Below are 13,065 nucleotides of genomic sequence, written 5' to 3'. Positions count from 1 at the left end.
ATAATATTATACATGGTTTCTTAATTTCATAAAATGAAAGTTTTTTTTCATAATCATCAAATGCCCCTGAGTAGGGAGTATGGCCGTTAGCTAAATAATAATTGGGCTTCAGGTATAGCATTTGGGTGACGTAGCTCTCATAAGAGGTAATATTGTTTATTTGTCTGTCTTCGAAATTTACTGAGTGCCAAATTCTACCAGAAGGAATAGTAATTAATAATTATTGACTAACTAAATTAGTGGAAACTAGTGGAAACGTAACTCATGCCTATGGCGTACACTCACTCATTTACTTAAAGGTTAAGTTTTATTTTCCGGAATATTGCTAAAAATAATAACATAAGTACAAAATTTTAATTAATGTATTATTTACAAATAATAATTACTGTACCTATCAAAATAAATACTCACTGAACCAGTTTATCAATGTTAATGTTGCATTGTTTATAAATTAACTACCGGAGAGTCGGCAGTCGTTAGCCTTTATTAATAAAAATGTCAGTTAGTATTAAAAATCATTGTTATTTTTAATTATTAATAACACACCTGTAGGTTGATTTTTTTGCTTAATCTTACAATAACAGTTTCGATACAATTTTGATGTAATCACTCCTCAATACTCATATTACTTATATAATAGACTATGAAATGGTATTCTTATACAATCAGGGGGCCTACTACAACGTGTAATGCACTTCTTCTCCATATAAACTATAACTGTGCGAAATTTCATGCACCTACGTTTCCCCATTTTTCGTAAAAACGGTTACAAAGTTTTTCTCTCACGTATTAATATATAGATAGTTATATTATAGTAGGTATGTGATCAAACAATTAAATAACAAAAGTAAACAACGAAACAATTGTATTACTTAACTAATAAATAAGTGGCAATTTTTATTTTTAAATAACATCTACCTGATACTTAATATAAAAAGTATTTTATTTCCAGATGGTTCTTGAAGGTCATTTTAATAAAAATTTAATAATAAAATTTTATCTACAGTTAGGTACATAATAATTTAAAAAACAGGTTTCCAATTTATACATGACTTGTGCGTAGTACCGTGTAGTACGTACAGATAGCATTTATTTAATTATTCAGCGTAGGTTTAATTAAATTTAACTGTTGGACGAAATTAACTGAAACTACCTGTAGAGTTAAAACAAAATTTGGCCAAGGTAAGTGATACAATTTATTTCATGCTAGATTGAACACAACTACGTTTTTGTGTAAATTCGCTTTACGTGCCTAAAAATATAAGTATCTTTTCCCAGGACCTTGCAAATTTCATCAATATCGGTTTAGCGATTTCAGCGTAGAGGTACAAGATAGTGCTGATAAGTGAACTCACGCATATTAATAAATATAAATGGGCATTGTCCAAAAAAAATCACATGTACTTTTTATATTTTTTTTCGTTAAAATAGGGTATTTTAAGAATATAAATTAAATAATTTTGAAATTCATTGGGTAGTTTTTTCTCAATAAATTTTTAAAGTTTCGCTCTGACGTCATCATCGGCGGCGAATTGACCTCTGCAGTATGTTTTAAATTTCCTTTCAATCTTATTTATAATGGCTGGTTCGTCAAATGCAAGTTCTCATTATGTGAAAGCTGATACGAGAAGCTTACCAAAAGTTCGAAACGTAATGTTGGTCGAATTTATTGCTAATTTAACGCCATTGAAGGTCAAACTAAGGTTAAACATATTTGTTCAAAAATATAAGTAACTAATGGGTATTTTTTTCGTTTATATACAGAAAAACGATCACTGACCTTATTCCTCGAAATGTTTTTGTAATGAGCAAAATTAAAAAAAATGGACAATCCCCATTATTATGATTGATATTATAACAATATTATCCTGTGTAATGATAATTTAGTATGTTTCATATAATATTATATTCATCCTAAGTATAACATCGTAATAGGATATAAACACCCGGATACAATAAATAACACCGAATGTTGAAAAAAAACAATAAAATTTATAAAACGTACCCGCGAAACATAGGCCGAACTGTTTCCATACACAACCCTTGTCTTCCGCTGCGCCCAAGTTTTTATCCGTTATCGTGTACACCATTTTGAACCGAGCACTGTTATTCCCACTAAAAGAGACGCGTCTGCATCGCACCGCTTTATATAGTAATTTTAAACAAGTAAAAACTTTAACTAGCTCCCAATTACGACGCAATAGGGCTCAATTTCGAGCAACCGGAGCCGGACAAATATTTGCGAAGCGTTTTGTGAGTTTATTTAAAATGAGTCTGACTGAGTTCACGTTCGCGATAATGTAGCGCCGGTTTTATTGTGGTGCTCAGCGAGATTATACGGCGATGATAGATAAATACAAGACGTCGAATGGAAGCCGATTGTCAGCGCGTTTGAGTCAACACGATACGAGCTATATCAACGACTTGTCGTTCATCAAGACTCACGAGAAGGTTATGCTGTGTTTACACGTCGCGGTCGGGGGCCCATGGGTTCTATTTTTATATTGTTGACCGAGAACTTCTAAAAATACTTGAATTTAACCCTCGGTTGGTCACGTGGGGTCTTTAAAAGCCCGGAGTTTGCGAAAATGTAAAAAAATATATTTAAATTAATCGTACTCAACTCCGCTCTTTAGGAAGCTTAGCTTAGGAAGGAATTACATATTATACTAGCTGTCCCGGCAAACGTTGTTTAGCCATAAAATGATTTTCCCTCTTTTCCTGCTTTTCTCTTGAAGTTTTTCCTGTTTTTTTTTCTATAGACATCACGGAGCCCGAGACCTTTCCAACGAATGCAAAACCGTGGAAATCGGCTCGTGCGTTCTGGAGTTACAGCGTCAGGAAGGAAACCCGATTTATTTTATGTATAATATTAGATTTTGATAATATAATCGGTACTCATATTCTGAGCTCGCGTGCGTGTGTTGTGTGTAGGGAATGCAATATCGGGATACCGGGATCCCGCATGTATTTTGCGGGACTAATCCCGTTCGAAAATTTAGCGGGATCCCGCGGGACTGGCGGGATTACAAAGAAGCGTGATTCATACGTGTAACTCTGCGCGAGGGGATGCGAGAACTGGCTACAGGCAGCCCACTAAACAATTTACAGTCAATTCACCTATATTTCACTTTAAATGATAATAATTGTACCAACCAGCTTGGAAGCTGAGCGAACTTTTTCAGCTGCTGGCTACTTTGTGTCGAATATCAAGAGCCGTTTGGGAGGCAACAAAATTAATACATAACTTTTATAAGCTTGGGCTGTGTCATGTATGTAATGGAATCTTTTAGTACAATTTTCTCTATATTTCGAAAAATTTTTGTTTCATAAAACATGAAAAGAAATAGGCATGGTTTTTTAAGTTTATTTTAACTATTATTATTATTATTACGTAGCCATTTCCAAAAAATGATTAGTTTTTTTTTTTACGTCTGAAGTCAGAAGTATTTAAAAACCCTTGTAAAAAAAGTGTCCGACAAAGTTAGTTTCATTTGAATTCTAAGAATAAAACGGGTTCTATCAACTAAAGTAATTATAACCATTTATTTTGAAAGTTTAGGTCTACTCTGCGGGATCCCGCAAATACCGGGATCCCGCGGGATTGTGATGGTTCAGTCCCGCAAATATCGGGATTGAAATTATCTGGCGGGATTGCATTCCCTAGTTGTGTTTTACAAATGCGTTTATTTACGCTGGGGTCTTAAAAGACCTCAGGTGACCGACCACGTAACTAATTTTTTTATATACATATTTCCACACAGTTTCCACACCGAAATGGATAATTCGTTTGTGATTTTTATAGCATTTTAATAATAAATCAACAAAAACGATCGTGTATTGTTTCTTATTGTTTTAAATTAAGTACTTTAAAGAAGCTTTAAACGCACTTTTCCAAAAATGCATATTTTACTTTAATACAGTAACAGTGCATAGATGAAGATAATGATGATTATTTTTGGTGATGATGAGAAGATATAAGTAATATGCTTAAAGCATAAGAAAAGAAAAACATATAATACTAGCTATCCCGGCAAACGTTGTTTTGCCGTATAAAGTATTTCCGCCCATATTATTTTATTGAAGTGACTAAATAAGTATATAACCATGGCATAAGTCTTCAAAAAATAATTAAGTAGTTATCTGATTGAATCTGATTGATATTGAATTTAATAACAATAATTTAAATAAAAAAGTTAAGAAATATATAAGTTTATGCCAGGTCACCAACGGCGTTATTTTAAAAACGCGACCAACCGAAGGTTAATGGCGGACGTAAATATACAGCAAATAATATAAGCCCGCCTCCCTCGAAAGGAGCGTTATGTTTTTGAGTTTCTTTAAATTATTATGAATATTATTTTTTTGATGTGGCTCATTTGAGAAAAGATAATATTATATTGCCTGTGTCCACTGTCCACTCTTTATATTGTATCAAACTATAACTAGTCATGCTAAGCATGTAATATGTGTAATTACTATTTTTATGCATTAAATAATTTTTGCCGGTCCTTTACAAATCCTTACCATACCATTGATGACGATGACCGTACTGTGGCACTATCGTGATTGTCTCAAATCATTGCGACCTAAATATCGTTAAATAGCTATTGAATCGTTTGCGATCGTATAAAACTGAATTGTAATTGGCAACAAAATATTATAATAGTTGAAAACATTTCATAGATTATTATTATTGGAAAATAAACCACCGTCCATTTTTACTGTCTCGTGATTCTTAACGATATTTATATTATATATTCTCTCATATATATGAATTATAATAATTTTAATTGCATTCTACTAATAATTATTGACTTCGGAATAAAGAACTTGAGGCTTGAGCGTACAGGGCCTGTAGACAAGTGGCAAAGCGCTAACGCTAACGCTACAAAATGTATGCGATTTGACATAAGTCATCGCTTCGCTAGCGAATACTAATGCCAAATCCATACATTTTGTAGCGCAAGCGTTAGCGTTAGCGTTTTGCCACTTGTCTACGGGGGCTGGACAACGATCATTTTATGCTGTAGTAGTCTTTATCCTATCCTACTAAGATTATAAAGGCGAAAGTTTGTTTGGATGTAGGTATGGATGTTTGTTACTCTTTCACGCAAAAACTACTGAACGGGGGAGGTGTTATGTTCGTTTTCTTATGTTCATCGATTACTCCGCCGTTTGTTAACCGATTTTCAAAATTTTGCTTTTGGTATATAGGGTATCATCCCAATTTGGTATTATATTCACAAAAGTGGTGATCTGATGAAGGATGCATAAGTAATCGAGGGAACTCCTCAAAATTTATATGGAAACATGTGGTGACTTCGGTTTCGTGAGAAGTATTAAAAGCATATGCTACCAACAAGTAAGATTTTGCACCGAGGTATACCTGGTATACCGTGGTTCGGAAGGTGCTGAGAGAACTCCTGATTCTTTATAGATACAAGTTTGGGAGTTTCGGCGTTGTTTTAAGAACGGAAAGCATATGCTACTATGCAAATTACATTCATCATCATCATCATCATCACTACCATTTTATACCATACATAGTCCCATGGTTATGTCTTATGAGCCTATAATGACCCTGTTTTTGGTACTTTTCATAGCCTTTTAGATCGAGATTCGAGTTTGTCAAGCGATAATTGAAAAAAATCCTTACTTAATATTGCTTGAGAGTATGTTTGCTTGAACGCGCTAATCTCAGGAACTACTGGTCCGATTTAAAAACTTATTTCAGTGTTAGATAGCTAATTTATCGAGTAAGACTATAGGCTATATAAGGCTATATATTATCACGCTAAGACTAATACGACCGAAGAAACTCAGGAAAATGTGGGAAAAACGGGGGAAATAATATTAGAAATTACGAACTACTGGAGCAATTTTTATGGCAATATTTGGCACAGATATAGAGTAAACTAAGTGAAGGGAGTAGGGACATAAGAGCTATTTTTATGGGAAAATGATCGGTTTCCGTAAAATTCCTAATTTACACGGGCGAAGCCGCGCGGGACATCTAGTTTTATAATATACTTAATAGTAGCAGTCGATATTGTGATAAATATAATCGGCGCTCTACATGACGGAAAAATTCGAACTGTGTGATGAAGTTATCAAGTAGACTGGCACATTAGAGCGTACCTTAGAGAACAATCAACGGACCAGCAAGGTAATTCAGGTTAACTGGCTGTTCCGGAGCTGCTTCTTAACTGATCCTAACTCGGGATTACGGATACCGCTGCTATTTTTAAATGATAGTTCCATTTAATTTCAGTAATTTAAACTCTGGAACGAACTCCAGCAGTATAAGGGAGCGAACGAGCAAACGGGTCACCTGACGGAAAGCAACTTCCGTCGCCCAGTGACACTCGCAGCATCAGAAGAGCTGCAGGTGCGTTGCCGGCCTTTTAAGAGGGAATAGGGTGATAGGGGAGGGTAGGGATGGGAAAGGAAAGGAATAGGGGAGGGTACGGAAGGGAATAGGGTAGGTGATTGGGCCTCCGGTAAACTCACTCACTCGGCGAAACACAGCGCAAGCGCTGTTTCACGCCGGTTTTCTGTGAGAACGTGATATTTCTCCGGTCGAGCCGGCCCATTCGTGACGAAGCATGGCTCTCCCACGTATAAATTCAGTTATTTATCATTTGGACATATTTACGGTTATACGTAATATTATTACAATGATCTACATTTCTCCTCTCAGTGGATTACTTACGATTTTTCGGTATATAAAATATAAAAAAAAAAGTGTAAATATTTTTCTTATTAGGAGGGGTCCTAATAAGAAAAATATTTACACTGTTCGTAGAGGCCCTACACGACAATCCTTGTCTTTATCTGTCAAGCCACTTTCAACGTATAGGAAAAATATTTGTTTTAAATGAACACTATATAAGTAAAACGTCTGTAGGTATACACTATACACTGTATAGATCCATACTTACATACCAATATTATAAATGCGAAAGTGTGTTCCGGGTTTATCCCGGGTTTTAAAGTATCTCCATCCATATTTCAGCAACATCAATTCAGTGGTTTCGGTGTGAAGATGTAACAGACAACTATTTGTCTGTTACATCTTCACACCCAAACCCGGGATAGGACACATAATACTTCTTATTCCGGAAAAATGGACGGTTCCCGCTTTATAAACGAGTTTTGGCGCAACGGAGTTACTAGATAGTTAATGAGAATTTTATGTCTAAAACAAAACATAGGTATATTATCTAGGTTAAAACTATCCTGTTTTCTTTTCTCGGACTCATATTATGACGTATTCTCCTTACCAAACATTCAAACGCTTTTGGCTTTGAATGTCTTAAGGCCCTGTATTCCCAGAAACGGATGATTTTCAAGATCTGAATTACAAATAATTTGGACATAGTATGGCAATTTCGTTAAAAGAAGAGGTAACTTTGGGATTTTTTCTATCGAGTGAAGTTCATGATATTGTGTAATGGAATATAAATTCCACTGTATTAGATTCTTAACTAACACGTATATATTTTTTTCAGAATTTAAATTACTATATTTTTATGTCTCCTGTCACTTTTAAATCTTGAAAATCATCCGTTTCTGGGAATACAGGGCCTTAAGACATTCAAAGCCAAAAGCGTTTGAATGTTTGGTAAGGAGAATATGATATTGTGTAATGAAATATAAATCCCACTGTATTAGATCCATAACTAACACATATATTTTTTCAGAATGTAAATTACTATATTTTTATGTCTCCTGTCACTTTTAAATCTTGAAAATGTGTTTCTGGGAATGCAGGGCATTAAAGTGGTGACAGACACATATTTTGCGATTTTAATATATATATTTTTATAAGTACATTTTAATACTTGGTATTACCCGTAACCCTGTTGCAAAAAAAAACGTTTATCACGCGGGAACCATACGTTTTTATATAATAAAAACAATATTATATCCTTTTCCGGGACTCAAAGTATCCGTATACCAAATTTCATCAAAATCGGTTCAGTGGTTTAAGCTTAAAGATGTAACAGACACAATTTCGCATTTTACAATATTAGTACGGATGTCACTGAGGATTGATCATTATTACTTATTAATGCTATCTCAAATGCTACTTTATGACCTGAAATTGTTTTAACATTGTTACGTCCTCGGATGAAGTGGATAACTATCATTTTATAACAAAAAATACTAATTTCCCTATAATTTTAATTAACCGTGTAACTAAACAACTTCATAATATATCTGGCTAATACATAAAATCCATGAGTTTCTTTTATTTCAAATCATTTTCCCGTTCCTAAAGCCGCCACTTATGCAAAAAACGAACATTTTCAAATCATTAGATATACACTTCATCCACTCACGTCTTCAATTGCTAGGTATATAATATTATTTACGTGCAAAAATACTACTAGTATGGAGAATCTGTCAAAAAGTTGTGGATAGCTTATCCGGCACTTTATCAGGAAGTGGTGAAACAGGCTTTAAATATCTTAATCTGCCTTTGTTTAAATTGTTTCAACTTTATGTAAGTACCTAAAACCTAAAGTGACTCATCACACGATGAAATATGTCAAGTTAAGGGGTGGATAGCCTATCCAGCACTTATATCAGGAAGTGGTAAATGTGGCCCAAAAACTCACATTTCACAATAAATCTCAAGAAGTTTCTATTAAGATAGTTAACTGAATCTTTAAAGTTTCGCAGGAGATAATAAGTACTTGAATCAAAATATGATTATTGAATTTCTTGGACCACATGTGTCCCTGAGTATAGTCAAAAAGTTCGTTGGTAGATAAGATAAGTACTTTAGTCGCAAGGGAAATATTTTATAGTTCCTTACCTATATTTGATAAGAATTTTATCAGTAAAATACTATAACAAGCTACATGTCGTTTTAAATAAGAATACTAATATCGTCGTAAGTATATAATAAATTAATTAATATGTTACCGATTGAATGCAGAATATGTTAAGGTGACGCCGCGTTAAAGTAAAAAACCGTGTTGGATATGTTTTAGATTGCTTGTTTTGAAAACAAGCAATGCAATGGCAAAAAATTGAAAGGGCTTAAAGCAACAAAATGGTTTTTGTCGCGTTATTTAAAAAAAATACATTTAATATAAGCTATGGGCAAATTAAAGTGTATGCTTGAACCAATCTATGTACAAATTTTGAAAGCTTAAGTCACTCTCCTCTGTTGGCAAAATTGGAATCCCTTTTTTTACAGAGGTCTTTTTGATTGATTATTCTGTGTTATAAAAGTTGACCAATCGTGTTTTGCTATTAGTAATTCAAAGACAAAGACATGATGAATCCTGACAATGAGCTTTATATGACAAATCTTTTTTTGGCTGTAGCGATATATCGCTACAGCGATATATCGCTACATTTATACGTGGGAGAGCCATGCTTCGGCACGAATGGGCCGGCTCGACCGGAGAAATACCACGTTCTCACAGAAAACCGGCGTGAAACAGCGCTTGCGCTGTGTTTCGCCGAGTGAGTGAGTTTACCGGAGGCCCAATCCCCTACCCTATTCCCTTCCCTACCCTCCCCTATTCCCTTCCCATCCCTACCCTCCCCTATTACCCTTTTTCCCTCCTAAAAGGCCGGCAACGCACCTGTAGCTCTTCTGATGCTGCGAGTGTCCATGGGCGATGGAAGTTGCTTTCCATCAGGTGACCCGTTTGCTCGTTTGCCCCCTTTTTTCATAATAAAAAAAAAAATCAAGGCGCCGCCTTAACGTGCACATTACCTATAGGTACTCCGCAGATTCCCTGATACCATCCGTTAAAGTTTTTTAATTTTTAAATATAAAAGTTTATAGGTAATTGCACTCGTTACTCGTTTGTTTTACTTTAATGAGAATAGAATAAACTTTATGCACTTTAACTAATCATATAATCTGCAGAATACCTTGTTAATCTGCAGTCTAATTGGTTTATGCACATTAATGGTAACATATTATATACTACAAGTTGTAGGGCACATAATAATTAAATAATTAATAACACAACATTTTTAATAAACCAGGTCCACCGGCTTATTCATGGATTTGATATAGTATGAATAATAACCGACCGAGTAAGTAGTAACTAATAAGTTAGCCACAAAACTTTGTAATTTGCTGAGCCCTCGTGGTTTTGTCAAGTGGAGTGACAGAAACAATTTCTGACAAGTGTGACAAGATTTTCATCAAGTGGTACACTTGTTGAAAATAATTATTTAGCCTAAATTCTGTTTAATAATCTTACATGGCAACGAATCTAATTTGCCTTTAAACTTTACTGATTTTATAATAGGCATGTATATTTTAATTTTATGATATTGCCGTGTCAAGTTTTTATAATTTAATGAAAGAAAAAAAAACCGTTTTAATTAACAACATTTGCATCTTAGCTATTAACTATTTAACAACACTTTAACTGCGCGTACCGTAATAATTAAATCACCATCAAATGAAGTAAAAATGTCGTTATAGTTGCGAGTAATTGTCTTTTAATTGGATAACGGCGTAACAATGCTATCTGATCCTAATTATAAATTTTATCATAGTATCGAGACCCCTGGCCTTGAACACTCCAAGGTTTTCCTGGCTTCAACAAGAAACTGTCAGAAATAGTGCTCACCATGGGTAGGAATCAATTAAGAATCCTTACCAGACGCCTAGCTGCAAGCTTAATAAGCACCTTAACAGAATAGGTGTTAGTAGCTTAACGACTTGCAGATTCTGCGAGGAGGAGGACGAGACACCTATACAACTTCTCCTTGACTCTCCTGCTCTACTACAGAGCAGAAATAGGCACCTCGGTTGCTACGAACCAATCCACATCGGAAATTCGTGGCACCAACCCCAACCACATCGTTCAATTTATGAGCAGCATTGGGTTGGGGACGGTACTCTAATGCGAAGTTGTCACAGAAGATCCTCAAGGGTCGCAGTGACTTTAGGGCTACTTGACCTGCCTTCAGCACAAAAAAAAACATAGTACCAAGGGTCGATGAGCAGTCTACAAGAAGTCACTCGTAGAGCCAGGCCCGGATTTATGAATAAGCCGTATAATAGGCCGTGGCGTGGGCGGCAGCGTTCTTGGGAGCAAGCGTCTATAAGGGGGAAATAGATTTCATATATGGGGCGGCAGAAACAAAGTGGCCTACTCTCATAAAAAATATAAATTCGGCACTGCGCGGCGTAGAGCTGGCGCTGGGTGGAGTCAAGTATGCAAAATGTGAGGAACGCGTTTTGTGAATAAGGTTGAGCTCAGAAAAGTATTAAGATTATGATTCTGAATGTTATCAGAAGAAAAACCCTACCTCTATGGCTCAGTGGTCAGCACGTTGGTAGCTCAAGCCGGGGGTCGCGGGTTCGAATCCCGCCGACGAAACAAAAAGTTTTCAATATTCCCGGGTCTGGATGTGTATTAAATATGTGTATGATATAATAAAAATCTTAAATATATGTAATTTGTAAAGTATAAAAGTATTAAATATATTTCCGTTGTCTAGTACCCGTAACACAAGTCCTTCAGGTACTTAGCACGGGGCCAGACTGACGTGGTGTGAAGCGTCCATAGATATTATATTAACCCTTAACCTTGCACGCTGACACAGGATTGATATTGATAAAATATGATAACCATAATAATTATGGTTATCATAATTATTATGGTTGGTAGCACAATGTTTCACACACGCTACTGTAATTATTACAGTAGCGTGTGTGAAACATTGTGCTCAAACGACGTCCATCATGGGCGATCGGAGACTTAGACCCAGTTTCATCAAGCAATGTTAAATAAATAATGGCTTGTTAAATCAGTTAATGGCCTGTTAGAGCTATCGAGCGTTCCGCCATGCCCTAATATCATGTTAAATCACCTAACACGGTGATAAATTTAATTCCTGCTATGGAGGTCCGTTAAATATTTAACAGGCTGTTATACTACTATGGAAGAAAGTGACACATTGCAGCAAACATGTCGTATTAATCTTGTACATTGCAATTTCGTCGCCTTATAACAAGAATGAACGAATTGATAGTTGTTCACTCGTTGTTCACTTAACATTGCATTTACTAATCCGCTGTTAAATTTTTACTGTGGGACATAAGTATTTTAACAGTCTGTTTAATTTTCCAAGGTCCGTTAAGTAATGCCTTGTTAGGATTTAACAAACAGAGGTTGGTGAAATTGGGTCTTACAATATTATGTCCCTTTATATTTTCTAAAAGTTAGGCATCGCTTATTGTCCATCATTGACAGAGAGACATCAAACAAGAGCAAGAAATGCTATGCATCGTATAAATTAACTGTATATTCACGTTTCTTGAAGATATTCGGTATGAGTGAGCACTGAGCAGGTAGATTCATTAAAAATGAAAATCACGAGATGAAAGACATGCATCCTCTTAATATACATGGAGCAAAACGTACATGAGTCTACTCAGAAAATTTATTCATGTCACTCATAAAAGTGTTAATTTAAACACTCAATTTAAACATTAGACTTTTTTTACGTCCAAGGCAATCACTTTTTAGTTAAGTTTGAGTCCTTTTACACTTCCGATTTTTTTTTCCATATCAAAATCACTTGGAAGTTTCGCATTTTATTTATAAAATTAAACAAATAAACAGACAAACTCCTTAAACCAAACCTGTTTTCGTCGTTCAAATACTTTAATCCATATTAATTATTTTCCCTGAGGCTAGGTTAGGTTAAAGCTGACTTCATATAGCCCTGATTGACGAATTTGCATAGTTTTTGCTTAGGTCTTAATTTGAAATTGAGTCCTTTGTGGCTCGATGGCGGCGCGTAATAGAGTTACCCGATAGTCGATACCCCCCCCCCTCTCCCGACTCCAAATATTCATTCTTCATTTTACATTATAAAGGTATATAAAGCTATTAATAAATTTTAAGCCCAGAATCGTTATGTTCAATATGTCTGCCTAGAATAATATAATCCATACTAAAATTATAAATGCGAAAGTGTGTCTGTCTGTCTGTTAAGTACCTCTTCGCGCCTAAACCACTTTGTGAAATGACAAAAAAAAATTGGTATGGAGACACTTTGTGTCCC

At 35.2% G+C, this 13,065-nt stretch overlaps 1 protein-coding gene across 1 annotated transcript in view; it reads right to left on the bottom strand.

Moving 5' to 3' along the window:
* The window catches only part of LOC121729398 (facilitated trehalose transporter Tret1-like), a 37,724-nt gene extending 35,329 nt beyond the window's left edge, over nucleotides 1–2,395 (bottom strand). The window contains exon 1 of the mRNA XM_042117904.1: nucleotides 2,006–2,395. Within this exon, the coding sequence (XP_041973838.1) occupies nucleotides 2,006–2,090 (85 nt within the window). The 5' untranslated portion in view covers nucleotides 2,091–2,395. The remainder of the gene's footprint in view (nucleotides 1–2,005) is intronic.
* Between the last annotated feature and the right edge of the window lie 10,670 nt (nucleotides 2,396–13,065).

This window comes from Aricia agestis, chromosome 1 (genome assembly GCF_905147365.1).
Source record: "Aricia agestis chromosome 1, ilAriAges1.1, whole genome shotgun sequence".
In the NCBI taxonomy this organism is placed as follows: domain Eukaryota; kingdom Metazoa; phylum Arthropoda; class Insecta; order Lepidoptera; family Lycaenidae; genus Aricia; species Aricia agestis.
This window is presented reverse-complemented; position numbering and strand designations above follow the sequence as displayed.